The sequence below is a fragment of the Pelodiscus sinensis genome, chromosome 27 (genome assembly GCF_049634645.1).
Source record: "Pelodiscus sinensis isolate JC-2024 chromosome 27, ASM4963464v1, whole genome shotgun sequence".
NCBI classification, from domain to species: Eukaryota; Metazoa; Chordata; order Testudines; family Trionychidae; genus Pelodiscus; species Pelodiscus sinensis.
Window position 1 is genome coordinate 13040402 of NC_134737.1, and position 17795 is coordinate 13058196.

Below are 17795 nucleotides of genomic sequence, written 5' to 3' on the forward strand. Positions count from 1 at the left end.
AAACTATGCTAGAACAATGTTCATAATCCTTGTTAGCCCAGACAGGAGTCTAAGGAGGAGAACAAGCCTTCTATGCCATCCCCTATTGGCCAACTAAGGGATTTTGGAGCCTTGTTTGGCCACAAGCAGAGTTTAAACTGTGTCAAAACTTGATTTTTAACTGTTATATCAGTATAGCCAGAGCCTATTTCCTGTTTGAAACTGGATGCAATCTGATGTGCTGAGAAAGAATGTGTTATCGAATTCATGCTATTGGCCCGTGTCTGAGCCCAGCTGCTCATCCAAGCCAGTAAGATGCGCCTCCATGCCCAGGTCAGAAGGCACAGATGACAGAACCTGGTTTCATATCTGGCTTCATCTTCCCCTACTGACTTAATGCAGATGTTGGACACATTGGCATTTCTGCTTTACACAGAGAGAATTGAGACGTCTGCTACGCCATCAGCTCTAAAGGACTGCATTTTTGTTCAGAGCCCTCCCAGCTCTGACATTGCCTGTCAACGCTTCTGAACTAGTATACCTGATTCTCATTTAGTACCAGTGTAAATTCAGAAGTTACTCCCATGAACACAGTGGAGTTCCAGCTGGATGAAACTGGCATGAGATGAACGTATGCCTATTGGATGTAATAACTGTGTTTAGGGATGTTAAAGATTAGTCGACTAGTCTTTTGACTAGTCAATTCCTTCCCCCCCCCCCCCCCCCCCCCCCCCCCCCCGCTGCCTCTATGAGATAGAAGCAGCGAAGGGGGGAGGGAAGGAGTACTCCAAGGCAGCATTTCAAAGGGATAGCAATGGAGCCCGGGGTCAGCTAGGGACTCCGCAGCTGATCCCGGGCTCTACACGGCAGCTGCACCTTTATAAAATGTTGTTAGTCTGGGGCCAAGCAGGGCTGTGATGTGTCCCACTGGGGACTCTTGTGCATTTCAAAGCAGGCACCCGCTGGCCCTCGGCTGTACGCGGAGTTCCACATTCCTTCTTTGAAATGTACAAGAGCCCCAGTGGTCGACTAGTCAGTTAACCGCATTGTAACATCTTTAATTGCGCTACATTTGCTGCCTGGCATAAGAAGGAAGCCTTCTTTAAATAATAAAAGACTGGATTTATACTACGTTATTGACTACCAAAAAAGTCTATATTAAAATACAGTATTGTGCCCGCCTAGCTGTAAGTTCATGCCCTTTCCCTTTCAAAATCAGCCACTTGCGCCTCTGGTGGCTGCTGTAATACAAATATTAAGGTATCATAATGGCTATCTAGCAATCTTAAGTGCTTATATGGCTTCCATTACCCAATTCTGTCCCATGTAAACTCATTGGCTTCGGACTACATTTCATTCGGCTTAATCTCTGGTGCAGAGCAGATTGGGAGCCCTCCTATCGGCACAAACATCTTTTGCACTGGGAAATCCCACTTCTCCTATCAAAAGGCTGAACTCTTCTGCATGCACGCCCATCCTCTTCCTCCCTCCTGGTCCCTGCAGGTCCCCCCGTCCGCCCCACCATACCTCTTCACTCAGGTGGCGTAAAGCAGAACTGTGCTCGTAGGCTGAATTGCAGGAGGCTTCATGTGGCGGGGCTTTCAGAGTACTGATCTGTGCACCTCATCTGTCTCCCCAGATAATTGACCCCAAGATGCCGCGTGAAGGCCTCCTTCACAACGGAGTTCCCATCCCCGTCCCTCCCCTGGATGTGCTGAAGTTGGGGGAGCAGAAACAGACAGAGGCAGGAGAAAAGCTCTACCTTGTCCTGTTCTTTGACAACAAGAGAACCTGGTGAGCAAACAAGCATTGTGGGGTGGGCTGCCCAGAAGGAAGAATTAACAGCATCTTGGGACAAGGGGACATAAAAGGCTGGTCGTCATTAAGGCCGACAGACGGTGGAGAATTTTTAAAGACAAAGCAGTCAAAAAAATTTCATTGACGGGGCTTGTGCACTGTATCCTTACCCAAATGCATGTCAGTTGGGTCTCCTGCCTACATGATCAACAACTGGAAGAGGCATTTGGCCTTTGAGAAAAGATTGAAAGAACTGGTTTGGTTTAGTTTAGAAAAGAGAAGACTGAGAGGAGACATGATAACAACTTTCAAGCACCTAAAATTATACAAGGAGAAGGGAGATAAATTGTTCTCCTTATCGTCTGAGGATAGGACAAGAAGCAATGGGCTTAAACTGCAGCAAGGGAGGTTTAGGTTGGACATGAGGAAAAACTTCCTAACTGTCACTGTGGTTAAGGAGTGGAATAAATTGCTTATTGAGGCTGAAGAATCTCCATCATTGGAGATATCTAAGAGCAGGTTAGACAAATATATGTTAGGGATGATCTAGATCAGGGGTGGGCAACAATTTGGGGGGGGGGGTCACTCCAAGATTTTGGTAAGTGGCTGCACTCTTCCATGATATTAATGGAGGAAGTGCAGGGTCTGGGATGGACGTTGGGTGCAGAAGGGAATTTGGGGTAAGGGATTGGGGTGCAGGAGGGCCTATGAGGTCTGGGAGGGAGTTTGGGTGAAGGAGGCAGTTGTGATCTGGGGCACTTGACTGGGATGCAGGGGTTTGGGTTGTGAGCTAGGGCAGGAGGGATTGTGATCTGGGACAGGGGACTGCAGTACTGGATATAGGAGTTGATATGGGTGCAAGGAGGAAGGCAGAGGGTTTGGGGTTATGTGGGGTAGGGGGCAGGAGTGGAGGGAAGAGGGTTGGGGAAGGGAGGGACTGGGTGCCAGAGTCAGGCTCTGGCCAGGAGACTTATCTGGGTTACTCCTGGCTAGCAGCCCATCATGTTTCTCAGCCAGCCAGCCTGCCTGCCTGCTTGCCCCACCCTCACACAGGCTGCAGGGCCATAAGCATGTGTGACGTGGACGTGTGTGACATGTGCGACGGAATGTGGTGCTTCGTGGCTGCCTGTTATTCAAACTGGCAGCTCCCATTGGCCAGTTTCTGGCCAGAAACTGACCAATGGGATTGTGCTAGGGGTGGGAGCAGCACCTGAAGCCTTTCCCCCCCTCCCCTCTGGACTCACAGTTTTGAAAGAGAAACAGCCCAGCATCCTTTTTTCTGAGTGGTGTGTGGTAAGGGAAGGCAAGTAGGGAGCCTGCCTGGGTTTCCCTGCTGTGTCGGTGGGCCGAATCTGGTGACTTGATGGGCTGGATCTGGCCCGTGGGCCGTATTTTGCCCAAGCCTGGTCTAGATGGTGGTTAGTCCTGCCATGAGTGCAGGAGACAGGACTCGATGACCTCTCAAGGTACCTTTCAGTTCTAGTATTTGATGATTCTGTAATTTGCACAGTGACCTTACTGCACACTCACAATATGCTTTTACAAGAAGCTGAATTGTGTCAAGAGCTAATTTTACAGTCAAGATCAGCAGCCAGTAATACGTTCCTTTTGTTTTGAAAGCTAAGGCAGAGTATGCAGCCAGTTGTAGAGAAGTCTTGCCAAAATGTCTAGGTCAGCATTTTCAAAACATTAGGCTCATTCCATATTTAGACACCTAAACAAGCAGCCTCATTTTTCAGAGGTGCTGAGTGCCTACTACAGTTTCCATATCAGGCTATTTTAGCCATCTGTCATAAGGCATCCAAGGGAAAATCTTGTGCCTAGCTGTCAAGGACCTTGTCATTTGATCTCAGACAGACTAAATACCCTGCCGATCTTGGCCTGAGTGGATAGCCAGGTTTATTAGGTAGGAAAAGATTGAAGAGATATAACAAGCCCCAAGCCAATGGAGTGCTTTGACAATTAGGAAATTCAAGCCTCAAAATCCATATGTGAAGCAATGTAAAGATTAACACATTGGAGTGACGTACCAGGGAGAAGGTGAGGGGCGAGCAAATGTCTTTTAGTGCGCCAGTACCTGTTGGCGAAAGAGAGAAGTTTTTGAGATATTACCTCACCCACCTTGTCTCTCTCATATCTCGGGCCTGACACAGCTACAACAACAGGGAAGACATACTGGGGGAGAGGTGAGTCCCTAAATGGTGCCGATAGCCACACTTTCAAGGAGCTACATTAGGGATCAGGAGCTCGCTCAAGTAAAAGAGGGCTGACAGTGAAAGTAACAGTCACATGGCAGCTTATGTCCATGTGCTCTTTAGAACCCTACTTCGGAGAGCTCTGGACAAAGGAGACATGCAGGAGACAAGTGCACCAGGAAACCCAGACGAGAGAAGGAATAGGATTCCTTCCTTCCTTCGTGTCTCTCCCTCCCTCCCTCCCCTTGACATTACAAAATGGAATGAGTCTGGGATTTTCAAAAGAGCCTAAAGGAATTAGGCATCCACATCCCATTTCAGTGAGCTCCTAACTCCCTCAGGCCTGGTCTGCATGACACAGGTTCACATAAGGCACTTTACGTTGGCTTCATTGTGTCAGTGTTCACACTACAGTCTTGTCCTGCCAGTGTCATGCCCTACTTCGCTGACCTCATAACTCCTCCTCCACGAGACGGGGGTGTAGCTAGGGTGACATCGTCCCTGTGTAAACACCGTGGCTACGTCTAGATTGCATCCCCTTTTCGGAACAGGGATGCAAATTAGATGTATCGCAATTGCTAATCAAGCGGGGATTTAAATCTCCCCCACTTCATTAGCATAAAAATGGCTGACGCTTTTTTTCAGCACGGAGCTTTGCCGGAAAAAAGCACCAGTATAGACGCTGATCTTTCGGAAAATAAAGCCTTTTCCAAAAGATCCCTTATCCCTCTTAAAAAAGCAGGGGAGATTTAAATCCCCGCTTCATTAGCAATTGCGATACGTCTAATTTGCATCCCTTTTCCGAAAAAGGGATGCAATCTAGATGTAGCCCGTGTTACTTTCATCAGCTAGAGACTGTCTTGTTGGTTTCATGGAGCCATGCTGGAGCTGAGAAATGGATGAGAAAGTTGGGCAGCTGGAGCCCGACTGCCCCCGCTTCTCCACTCCCAGCCGGGCAGCTGCCTGGAGGCTCCCTGCTCAGGAAACTGAGCCCAGGGTGTAGTAGGGGTCCCAGTGGGGAGCTGCATGGAGCTGTCAGCACTGGCTCTCCACCCTCCTCCACTGCCCCTCTTCCGCAGTAATTACTGGGATAGATTGTGCAGGGTTCTAGATGAAAAATTTGTATCCACATCCATGTCCACAAAAACAAGCTGTGATATGCAGATACCCGCGGATATTCGTGGATTTGCAGGGCTCCATGATAAGATGGTACGGGTCAACTCTAAGGGGAGCAACTGGGTTTGGATCCTGTCTGCCAGAGCACACCAGGGTGATGCCTGAGCAGAGGGGGGTATCCAGAACGTTGTTCTGGTACCTTCCTGGTACAGAGCAGGGCTTTCACACTGACGGGTCTGTAGATCCGGGGCTCATTTTCCACGTTGGTGCACCAGAGGAGGTGTTTACTGCTCTTTGCAACACTCTGCATTTTTCACCTTTCCTAGAGGAGAGGGGCGGATTGAATGGGGTTATGTAAGTCAAGCCATACGGGGTCACACCAGTGGTCCAGCTAGCCCAGGGTCCTGATTCTGAGTGGCCGGCACCAAAGCATCTTCCCCTCCTGTTTCCGGACAGTGGGTTGGGTGAGAACTGAACAGACTGATGGCTGGGTTACAGAGGGGTTTGGAAGGTTTTGTTAAAATCAGGGCACTTCAAAATCTCACATTGTTTGAGAGTGTCAGGAGCTCGTTACAGAGTGACTGCAGCTGCTGAACAGAACGAATTTAGGATTGGGTGCCAGGAGAAGGGGGGTGTCTGGTCAGATTCTGTCCCCAGTAACCTCAATGCAGTCAGGTCAGATTGGCTGGAGAATTTAGTCCGCTGCAAAGTTAGGACGATTTTAGCCCTTGGTCTTGAAAGGGCTGGAAGTCTTGATGGCCCTGGGGTGTTGGCCTTTATTTCCCATCTGCCCTGTCTCCATTTCTCTCTGTCACCGGGATTTTTGTATTCCGCTTGGGTTGCAGGCAGTGGCTTCCTCGGGACAAAGTTCTTCCCCTGGGGGTGGACGACACAGTGGACAAACTAAAGATGATGGAGGGTCGTAAAACCAGCATCCGCAAATCCGTCCAGGTGGCGTACGACCGAGCAATGATCCACATGAGCCGTGTCCGGGGGGACCACCCCTTTGTCACCTCAAATTATCTGTAGGGAGTCGGAAATGCCCCGTTTTTTCAGACCCATTTGTCACACGTTGGCAGAGTGGACCTTGCCGTGCACAAAATGGTCGGGGATTCCTCCCTGCCTGGAGGAGCATGATGGGGTGGCTGCTGTGTCCTTTTGTGTTCTGGTGAGAGATGCACTGTCCATAGCAGTGTGAGCAACTCCTACAAAGTACCTTGAATCGTGCCAAAAATCCTGTCCGGGTTCTTTCTGAATGTGTCTCACTGAAGAGCCGGCAGGAGAAGAAGTGATGTATAGGCTGAACCACAAGGAAGAAGCCGGGAAGAGCTGCAGTGTGGCAGCTGTGCATTGGCAGAAGTCACAGTCAGCCGGTGAAGGGCGGGGAAGCTGTAGTTTGATGATTGGGCCTCATGCCCCACGCTTCTTGAATTGTTAGTCTACAGCCAGCTCTGAGTAATTCTCTGGAATCCATCACCACTGTAAATAACCCAAGACCCTTTCGTGGAACTCCAACTGGACTGTCTTGTGCCAAATTCACAATGTCCATCCCTGGACTTTTTTAATTTTATTTTTAAATGACATTGGTTGCCCACAGCGTTAATAAATCTGCAGCCTATTGCTATGGTTATGACTCTCCTGCCTGTGTATATATAGTATGTTTTCATGGTAGGTTTTCACCTCAGTTAGAAAAGATTGAGATCATATTTTGATAACTTTCCCTTTCTCCTCCGCACACATACTTACATGCACAGATGCACAGAGCTTTAAATATAAAAACCAAGTTCCCTAATTTTATTTTTTCTTTGTGTGTGTGTGTGTGTGTGCGTGACTGAGACTTAGTTTCATTGTGTAAATTTCAATTTCAGTGACTGTGACAATTCCAAAACGTGTACTTCCTATTGCATCTTAACAGAACGTTAAGTCTAGGCAAGAAAACATCTTTTATATTTTTTAACCTAATTTTGGAGTCGTCTAATCAACTGGGGCAGCTTTGCAGGCACTAAAGTTGATCAGGGGGAGAGGAAGACACGCCCTGTGGTATTGTGTTATGCACATTCAGTTTAAAATAACTAGTTGGAGCGCTCAGACCCCAATTCCTGTCTGCCCTGATATTTTCACTGACTGTTTTTTTTAAAGTTTTCCTCCAGCTTGGTTTGAACTGAATTAAACATATGACTGGATTCCTGCTGGCTAGAGGACCTCACCGGTTTCCCCTTTCCCTTTTTCCTCTCACAAAAGCGTCTCTTCCCTGCTCTGTGCGTCTCTAGCATTTGCGATCCATTCAAAGAAACAACAAAAACCCAGGTCTGCAAAGAGCCCTGTTTTATTGCTATTGTCTTGCAAAAAAAGGGACAGTGGATGTTTGAAAACTGATGACAAAACCTTTCTTTTCCATTAGGCAACTCCGCATAATTTCTCTTATCTGTTTTGTTCTGTTGTGTTTTTTTCTGAAATTTTAAGAACCAAAGGTGCAGATCAAGATTGTAGACAGAATATCATCCTTTCGCTTTTTAACTCAATATTTTTTTATTGTTTTAATTTTTTCTTACTAAAGAGAATGTGGGGACAAAATAATAATAATAATAATAATAATAATTAATAAATGGGGGGGTCACTGCCATTTCTACTTGGTCTACTTTTTTAAAGTACCACTTCTTATACATTGGGACATGGATCCACACTGTAACATATAAAGATGGGGTATAGGATTTTGTAAAAATAATAATCCCTATAGAGTGTGGATAGGGAAGAAGTTGTGTACATAGTTGTAAAATATTGTTCTAAATTATTCAGGCCTATTGTCACCATTCTTGAAGTCCTCAGTTGTGTTGCTGGGTCTTTTTGTATGCACACAGTATAATTTATTTAAAGGAACATACACTTTTTCCAAATAGTAGCTCAGCTGTGGACTTGTGACCTGTGTATAACTGTTTTAAGATCTTTGGGGGGATTTGTTTTGTTTCCTTTTTTGTTTTGTTTTATGGGGTTTTTTTAAATGACATTTTAGAATTTTAATTGGCTAATATCCTGCTGTTGCTACGGGACCTAAACGTTACTGTCAGTCTGCTGTAAAGCACAGATCGCTCTATTTATTGTAGAAAGTGAGTTTATTTGCTTTCTAGAATTGTTTATATCAGATGGTATAAGAGAGGTAATAAGAAAATCTATGCTTGTAAAGAAAAAATGCTAATTTTACCTACTATAATCTGACTGTCTGAAACTATATTTTCTCTTTGAGAAATAAATGTTCTAATGTAAAATCTCTGGTCAAGTTGTCCTTGTGTGTTCAGACTTTGGGGGTTTCATTTCCCACCCTCTGCCAGCCCCCAGAGATGAGAAACAAGCAAGAACCTTCATGAAGGCCTTTTGGTCTCCTGCATTACCAGATGACAAAGCGAGCAAGTCCTCTTCTTTAGTGATTTGCTCTTTTGGTTTGTTCCCCAAATGGAGTAGCTCTCTCCGCTGTCAGATACTTCAGGGAGCTTAGAAAGGGGAGAGGTCACAAAACACCGAGCATAGCCATCAAGGCAGGCATTGTGGGATACTGGCAGAAGCCAGTTCTCTGGACAAATAGACAACAGAGAACCTGGCGCTCTGTCTACAATAAAGGGAAGGGAAAAGACAAGTTTTTTGTCACCAAAACTGGGTGTTTTTTTCTGGCAAAAGTTGCATTGTAGTGTGTTCAACACTCTCACTGCTTTGTCACCAAAAGGCAGTTTTTGGTGACAAAATGTGCCAGTGTAGACAAGGCCTTAGTGTCAGAGTCCCAGCTGGAAGAGCCGTCCTGTTCTGGCAAGCAGCATCGGGTCTCTCTGATAGCAAGGGAGGGTTTTTATCTTCTGTCTGAGGAGTGGCTCCTTGGTTGCTTCAGGTCCCGTGCTAATTCCTGGCTGCAATGGTTTGCTTTCCCTTTTCTTCCTCGTGACAGGAGAGTGAATGGCTCCAGGTGAGACATGTTGCAGTAGAAAATGAAAATGCTCCTGCAGAGGAAGCGAAATTTACCTTGGGCAGAAACCCAGCACAATGCTTACGTGCCATTAACATCCGCTTACACCGTACGGCTCTGGTCCTGCGGTCCCTCACTGGTTTCAGAGGAACTGAGCACAAGTTTATATTTCAGTGCAGGACCGGGGCCTAACAGCTTACATGGTCCCCGTGATGTTGGCACTCCACATGGGGCGAATTTCACTCATGAGAACTCGCCCCTTGGTCAGAGGTTTCTTGCTTCCTGGGCTGGCCTGTAGTTGTCTCTACTCATCTGCTTTTCTTATCGCGAGGGGTCATTGGAGCGCTTGTCTGCTCTTACTGCCTGATTGCTCTTGGGAGAGGAGAGCTGCTCTGAGGCTTGTGACGAGCACCTGCTTTTAATCTGCTCACATTACAAATGAAATCTCACCCGTTGCTAGCTTGGGGTGAGATTTAGTTTGGCCTCATTTTCATCTTGCTGCTCTCCGGGCAGGTCAGGAGCAATTCCCCGGGAGTCATTGCACTGCTATTTGACATAGCTGTTTCAAATGACAGGAGAATTACGCCCTTATTTTCCTGGCTCCTGAAATACCAGGCTGCGAGTAAGATGACCTCTGTGCAGCCTTTTTGCTTTTAAACCTGGTTGGGTTTTCTCGTGAAAGATTCCAAACCCAACAGAGGTTTAGGTTGGACATTAGGAAAAACTTCCTACCTGTCAGAGGGTATGTCTACACTCCCACCCTAGTTCGAACTAAGGTGGTTAATGTAGGCATCCGAAGTTGCAAATGAAGCCCAGGATTTAAATATCCTGGGCTTCATTTGCATCTTGCCGGGCGCCGCCATTTTTAAATGCCCGTTAGTGCGGACTCCATGCCCGCGGCTACACGCAGCACGGAGTAGGTAGTTCGGATTAGGGCTCTCTATTCCGAACTACTGCCGCGTGTAGCTGTGGGCACGGAGTCTGCACTAATGGGCATTTAAAAATGGCGGCGCCCGGTAAGATGCAAATGAAGCCCAGGATATTTAAATCCCGGGCTTCATTTGCAACTTCGGATGCTTACATTAACCACCCTAGTTTGAACTAGGGTGGGAGTGTAGACATACCCAGAGTGGTTAAACACTGGAATCAATTGCCTAGGCGGGTTGTGGAGTCTCCATTACTGGAGATATTTCAGAGCAGGTTAGACAGACACCTGTCAGGGATGGTCTATGGTGCTGGAAGGCAGGGGACTGGACTCAATGGCCTCTCGAGGTCCCTTCCAGCGCTAGTGTGCTAGGATTTTCTGAAGAGCTGAGCCTGAGCTGATAGCTTCCAGAGGGAGCTGTGTGTGTCTACACTGCAGAGTTAACCAGGATTCTCACTCAGGATCCATTCCTAGCCCCTGTCCTCCAAACGCCAACCTGCTCTCTCACCCGAATTAAGCGCTGCTTTCCACCTAGGCACGCTACTTGCACCAAGGCGGGGCTAGCCCAGGTGCTAACTCTGCGTTGAAGACATAGCCCATTTGCTACAATGCTATTCGAGTGACAGCGTGACAACCAACTCCCTTGGATGCAACAGACCCTGCCTCCGAATCATATTCAATCCTTTTGTGTGTGGTCTCTTTATTCCTTGTCCCGGTGAGTGCAGGACTTTGTCTTTACACTCACTCATCTCTTCCTTCCTGCAGCCTCTATTCACCTGCCAGCGTGTTCTGCCTGTCTCTCTCCCGGCCGCAAGTGCAGTATCACAAGCGCAAGAGATCCCAGGTCACTGTATAAAAGTTCTCAATAAAGTGCCCTGCAAAACGCTTATGGGAAAGATTGTGTCTGGTTAAAAAAGCCTCCGCAAAGGGCCTGAGCCAGGTTGAGGGCCACTGTTATTAGAAGACTTTCCATAGCACTCTGTCCTGGAGCCACAGAGGTAATTCGGTGCCTAAGCTCCAGGATTATGGGCCTAAGACCCAGCTTTGGTTCCACCTTGATCGGCAAAACTTCCACGGAACCCCGTAGGCACCTAATGTCACTCAGCTCGTTTTCAGGGTAAGCTGCTGGCCAGAGTGTGTTGTGGGGGTTATCTGGGCACCAGATGACGAGATGTTTCACTCCGGTATAGACTTGTTCCGGTTAGGTCCCCATCATGTGACGTGTTGGTCCTGCCCAGAAAGTCACAGTGGAACTAACACAACATGGCCCCACATTTATCCTTCGGCTGCCTCAGCACAGCCAGCGGGCGCTGGCTTACTACACACCCAGATGCTGTTTTCCTATTGGCTGCATCTGCCGCCTGCCTGGTGACACTGGATTCTGCACTCCCGTTGGCATCACCCAGACCAGAATCCCCCCTTCGCTGAGCGCCGCCCCCCGGAACACCAGGTGGGTCCGTGTTACACTGCTTCACCCTCCCACCCATCGGGCTATTCACACCCTGTTCACAGCGTCACTGAACTGGGCAAATGAGATTGGGAGAGCCTCGTCGGGGAGCCTTAGAAAACACCGCTGGAAAGACGTTGCTTTGGCCAAGTGATGGACTGGATACAAAGTGGACTCTTGTCCTGGCCCTCTGTCCCAGGAGGATCTCTGTCCTGGCCCTCTGTCCCAGGGGGATCTCTGTCCTGGCCCTCTGTCCCAGGGGGATCTCTGTCTGGCCCTCTGTCCCAGGAGGATCTCTGTCTGGCCCTCTGTCCCAGGAGGATCTCTGTCTGGCCCTCTCTCCTTGGTGTCCAGGCAGTATAGTGGGTGACTGGCTCTGCCTGGCACAGGGCACAGCCTTGCTGAATCTGTCTCTAATTTCTCTCTACTTCCCTCTAGGTGGCAACCGAGCCTTGGAAGAGAATCTTGTCCTCCCTCTGTCTCATGCTCTGGATTCCCTGGTGGGAGACGAGCTCCCTGTCCGGTCACTGCCCTAGGGAGGGGCTGGATGTGAGAAGCAGGTGCACGCAACCCCCCAGAGCCTAACCCCTCACCTCTCCTACACTCAACCCCCCCAGAGCCTAACCCCTCACCTCTCCTGCACTCAACCCCCCCAGAGCCCAACCCCTCACCTCTCCTACACTCAACCCCCCCAGAGCCTAACCCCTCACCTCTCCTGCACTCAACCTTCCCCCCCCCAGAGCCCAACCCCTCACCTCTTTTACACCCGAACGCCCTCCCTGACCCCAACCAACTCCCCCACCCATACTCTCAGACTCCTAGGTGGAAGGGGGGAGTATCAGTGGGGAGGGTGCAGGCTCAGGGAATTCTGGGCCTGACCAACATTCCTGCTGTCCCTGCCCTTCTTCGATGGTGCATTTTACTCTCCGGGTTGCAGCCATGGCTGGTGCAAGTGGCAGTTGTGTGACGGGGAAGCCACGGACATGCTGGCATCCCAGGGGGGCTCTGGTCCATTTGCTGGTTGCCGTGGGACCAGGCCACGCCCCACCCAGGGCGTCCTGCTGCACAGTGTGGACCTGTTCCTGTCCTGGTCTCTCAGGACCCCAAGCTGCTGAGAAACGGGGCGGGGGTCAACTGGCTCGGGCAGTCCCAGTGTGGGGCTGAGGGAAGGAGAACGCAAAGGACACTGCCCCAGGGCCGGCCTGCTCTGGAGCTTCCCTCAGGCTGCCAGCTCAGGCTAGCAGCGCCCAAGCTGCATCCCCCCGGTGGCTGTTCGCCCGCGCAGGCTCAGCAGGTGGCAGGGGAGAGGAGAGTCCTCAGCTTTGAATTACGATCCAGCCGAAGTGTCCCGGAGAAATGACCCCTCGTTTTTGTGAAATGGGCAGTTTGAGATGGTCGGGCCACCTGTGCAAATGTGCCTGGTTCAGGGGCTTGTGGCTTGTGGCTCCTTGGTGCTGTTGGAAATTGCTTCTCCCGGGTAGAAATGAGCAGTGAGAGATGCTCGTGTGAGCTGCCTTATTCCCAGGGGGACAGGAAGTAGTAGCAGTTGGACCCACTGAAACTTTAGGAGCAGCTTTGAACTTGGGTTTTGTTTACATGCTGAAGGCAAGGAAAGGGTGGCATGTTAATATTACAGGAGCGCCTTGAGGCTGCCACTGACTCACCATCAAGACCTTGGGCAAATCACTTAACTTCTTTATTCCTCTAGTACATGGCACCCACGGGCACCGTGTTGGGGACCACTGCTCTAGTAATTCAGCCCTAATCAGGAGGCCTTACCTATAGTTTGTAAGGTGCATTGGTGTGTTCCTCCGGGAGATGCTTTGGAAACATAACTGCCATTAAGGAATCACGCCTGACGTTCCATTGTCTCCTTCGGCTGAATTTTCAGTGCATTGCACAAGCCGACGAATTGTGTCACGGTTTGGATGTACAAACCCCGCAGCACATGAGCAGCTCCGTGTCTTGAGCCACTTGGCACCATCTGCAGGGTGTGTGTGTCTGTCTGTGTCCCACCGCATGCACAGAACAAAACTCACCCCTCTGCGAAGGGCCCTATATGGACTATACACTTCTTTGTTGGGGGCATGTATTAATTTCATTTGGGGCGTTATTTTTAGTATTTTTGAATTTTACGTAGATATCTAAAAAGTGGAGTTTGCCTCTGCTTGTGGGTGTCTTTGACGTGTTTGTGGTGACTGCTCTGCCTACACTTTCTGCGTTTCAGCTCCACAGAAGGGACTTCTGTCTGGACGCCATCATCATCTTAATATAGTGTGGAAAGTAAAAAGACCATGCTTTATAAAGGGATGGGCCTTTTATTATAAATGCAGCTGGGAGGGAGGGGTGCAGTTCAGTGGGGGAGGTTACACAGCTGGCCAGCTGCAGTTGGAATCCCCGTCTTCAGTGTCTTAACCACAAGACCACACTACCTCACATAGTTCACCTGTTTTGTCTCTTTTGTTTAGATGAGTCTTGGGAATCTTTCTGGTGAGGGATCTCACACCTAGGAAGGCCGGTGACCCTGACATCTAAGGCCCTTCATTTTTGGTTTGGACTAGACCATTTTCAGGTTTTACACTAACTTAGTTTTTTACTGATTTTTTTTCTTTTCCCATCCCCGCAAGAATGTCAGAACTCCCCAGATCAGGTTCTCCCATAGACCCTAATTTTAACCCTGATATTTACCCAAAAAACTATTAAATTAACATTTTTGACACTGATTTTTTTCACTTCTTTCGTGTTATGATACATGCAATGAATTCTTGGGAAACTATCGACCAATCTCTTGGGCTGTGTCTAGACTACACGCCTCTGTCGGCAGAGGCATGTGGATTAGACAGATCAGCAAAGGCAAATGAAGCCACGATTTAAATGATCGCGGCTTCATTTACATTTACATGGCTGCCGCGCTGAGCCGACAAACAGCTGATCAGCTGTTTGTCGGCTCGCCGCTAGTCTTGACATTCCCCCTGTCGACATCAAAGCCCTTTGTCGGCAGCCCCGTTATTCCTCGTGGAATGCGGTTTACCGGGGCTGCCGACAAAGGGCTTTGATGTCGACAGGGGGAACGTCCAGACTAGTGGCGAGCCGACAACAGCTGATCAGCTGTTTGTCGGCTCAGCGCGGCAGCCATGTAAATGTAAATGTAAATGAAGCCGCGATCATTTAAATCGCGGCTTCATTTGCCTTTGCTGAACAAACAAATCTACATGCCTCTGCCGACAGAGGCATGTAGTGTAGACGTACCCTGCGGTTTTAGTGTTTATTTTGTTGAGGTCTAAATATCGACAGCAGTGCCTGGGAATTTCTTTGTGTGAGCAGCAACTTGAAGCCTGCCACGGCCAGGCTGGGGAGAAGTGCCCCTCCCTATCGCCCAGGCCTCTGCAGCGGTGTTGGCGGGCTCAGACTAGTTATTTTATAATCGTATGTTTCTATCAGTCGGCTAATGGGCTTGCTCAACTTTCAGGGCTGCAGTTCTGCGCCATTAAGCTGGATAATGCCATATTTCTCAGCTGACAGTCCCGCGCTTTCATCCGCGTTGCTTACAATGACAGAGTCGCAATCAAAGCAGGTGGGAGTATGAGGCGAAGGCGGGATGTGAGGGGAGGGTTGAGGGTTTCACAGGCGCTCGCTGGAGCAGCCACGGGGGAAGTAAAATCACGCCAGATGCAGTGGACAGGCCAAATCATGCAGCCTGAGTGGGGGTAGCCAGGGAACTGCGGCTCTGTGCAATGTGTTCCCAGATCCGACCTGGGCTGCATTGTGGGACTCATTCATGCAGCTCTAAATAAGACCCTCAGTGCCCGGCCCAGCTAGAAGCCAATGGCCACAGGACAAGCTAGCCTTGCACCCACGCCAGTTGGAGGAGCCATGAGTAGATGTTATGGAGACGGGCCTGTGAAGGCGTCCGATCCAGCCGGACCCACTGGCTACGTCTAGACTGGCATGATTTTGCAGAAATACTTTTAACGGAAAAGTTTTTCCGTTAAAAGTATTTCCGCAAAAGAGCATCTACATTGGCACGGATGCTTTTGCGCAAAAGCATCCGTGGCCAGTCTAGATGCGATTTTGCGCAAGAAAGCCCCGATCGCCATTTTAGCCATTGAGCTTTCTTGTGCAAAAAATTAAGGTGCCTGTCTACACTGGCCCTCTTGTGCAAGTAGTCTTGCGCAAGAGGGCTTATCCCTGAGTGGGAGTGTGAAAGTATTTGCGCAAGAAGCACTGATTTTGTACATTACAAAGTCAGTGCTCTTGCACAAATTCAAGCAGCCAGTGTAGACAGCTGGCAAGTTTTTGTGCAAAAGTGGCTGCTTTTGCGCCAAATCTTCCCAGTCTAGATGCACCCAACTGTGTTTAACTTGCAGTTGCCTGTGTTGAAGGGGGGAGGTTGGAGCAGACATGCATCCCCAAATATCCTGTAACGTCCCCTCTCCTGAGAGATGGGAGACTGCCCATGGTGGGCCTCCCACAGCCCCGAAACTCGCACTGCTGAGAAGTTCCTCCCTTCACGCTCTGTTTTACCACCTTACTGCTCCCCGACTCACCCAAAACGCACCCTGTCTCTGCTTTGGAGGAGCTTGCTCTTCGGAACTGGCAGCCTCCCTAGAGCGCTGGCCCATGCCACACCGCCTGTGCGGCGCCAAGCCAAGCGTGTGCAAGGCCTCGCTCACAGGAGGCAGGGCTGTAATTCCATTAGCGCTCTGTGTTCTACATGCTGTTAACGTCCAGCTGAATGCTGCTGCATGGGAGCAGGCGCGGGGGCAGAGAGTGGGCCAGGCTGGCCTGGGACAAGCCGGCTCAAGCTCTATGCCTGCTTTTGGCCATGCTCAGACCCAGACACGGCCTTAAGTGATCAGATTCGAGTGAGTTCCTTGGGGCTGCAGAGAGCCAACCCTCGCACTCACGCCTAGCTCACTAGAGACGGGCCAGAACTGGTCCCTTTCACCGACCTCCTGCAGGGCACAGCAGCTCCGCACGGAGCCCTGCAAATGCAGCATGGGTTTGCTGAGGGGCGGGAGGGGCCGTGTGTGACGTAGTGGGGGTACTTGCTGGGCTGTGGTGACCCCTGCTGTCTGGAGCAAGACCCAGCAGGGAAAACCTCGCTAGGCAGAGGTAATGCCAAACTTGTTGAACCAGTGGCCAGACACCCCCCATGGAGAGGAACAAAGGAAGGGGAAGGCTGCCCTGGCTGGGGGGCAGGGCTGGAAGGGAATGGAGTTAGTTACTGCCTGGGAGCATGGAGGAGAGCCCAAGGAAAGAGGCTGGAGTTTAGGGGCCCAGTCTCCCCCATCTCAAGGGGGCCTGAGGCATCCTAGCCCAGCTCTGTGACCAGACTACATCTGTGCTGTGCTGTATCCTGGAGAGGCAATAAACTTCCTCTAGTCCACCGGCTGGTGCAGTCTGTTTGTGCCATTTCGGGGTGCAGGAGACGGGGGACCCCAACGCGCCGTCACACCGTGTTTGGATCCCCCCATTGCTCTCCATTCCAGAGGGTTTGACTGACACCCACTGCCCAGCATTCTGTCCGGCGGGGACTCAGGGACCTCTGAGCACCAGCACTGGGACCATGGTGGACATCAGCCCAGCCCGGCTGACAGGTAGTGGGGGAGGGTTCTTGAAAGACAAGACAAGACTCCATCTGCCTTTCAGAGATTCCCCAGTGAGTGTGTGCGATGGGTCCCTCCCTGTGCCCAGGCTGCAGGAACACGAGTAGCACAGCCCTAGGGAGGGAGCCACTCTGGCAACGTCTGGTCGCCTTGCTGCTGGCCGCGGTGGCCCGGTCTGAAGACAATTTCTTCAGCATCATTGAGACCAGGGAGTGGCTCCCTGTCGCCCTCCCATGGGACATCCAGCCCTGTGATCTCCCAGCAGGAAGGGGAGCTCTAGGAAGGGGCTTAGCTGCTAAATTAATTCGAGCCAATGGGCAGCTGCAGGCTGGCTGCCTCAGGGCCCAGAGAGTGACTCCCAGAGACCTGCTTTTCCAGACCAGAGGCTGCCATCTGTCTCCTTCCATCTGGCTCCCCCTGCCCATCTTTACCTCTCTCCATCTCCTTGTGTTCAGCTCCCTTCTCCCGGCTTTATCTTCCACCTTCACAGCTTTCTCCATCTTTGGCCTTGTCCCTGTCTCTCCTCCTCTGCCACTGAGGCAGGATGGGGTGTCGGGGCTGGGACAGTCCCGCAGCTCCCCGGCTCTCCGTGGGGGGAAGTGAAGGAACTCAGGAAGGTACCTGTGTGGGGGAGGGTGATTCTCTGCATCTGGCTGAGCGCTGTTTGAGTAGGTTCCTACACGGCTTTCTCCGCCACACACCCACAGCGCTGTCCCAGTGACCATATGGGGAGCAGTGCTCCTGCCCCTGTGTTTCATGCCTTTGGACAGAGGCTGGT

General features: G+C 50.2%; 1 protein-coding gene across 3 annotated transcripts in view; it reads left to right on the forward strand.

Moving 5' to 3' along the window:
- Positions 1-8350, forward strand: part of BRPF3 (bromodomain and PHD finger containing 3) — a 53043-nt gene extending 44693 nt beyond the window's left edge. For all 3 annotated transcript variants that reach the window (XM_075910524.1, XM_075910525.1, XM_075910523.1), the window contains 2 exons: positions 1619-1773; positions 5933-8350. In XM_075910524.1, coding sequence (XP_075766639.1) covers positions 1619-1773; positions 5933-6116 — 339 coding nt within the window. In that variant the 3' untranslated portion in view covers positions 6117-8350. The remainder of the gene's footprint in view (positions 1-1618; positions 1774-5932) is intronic.
- Positions 8351-17795: the final 9445 nt, after the last annotated feature.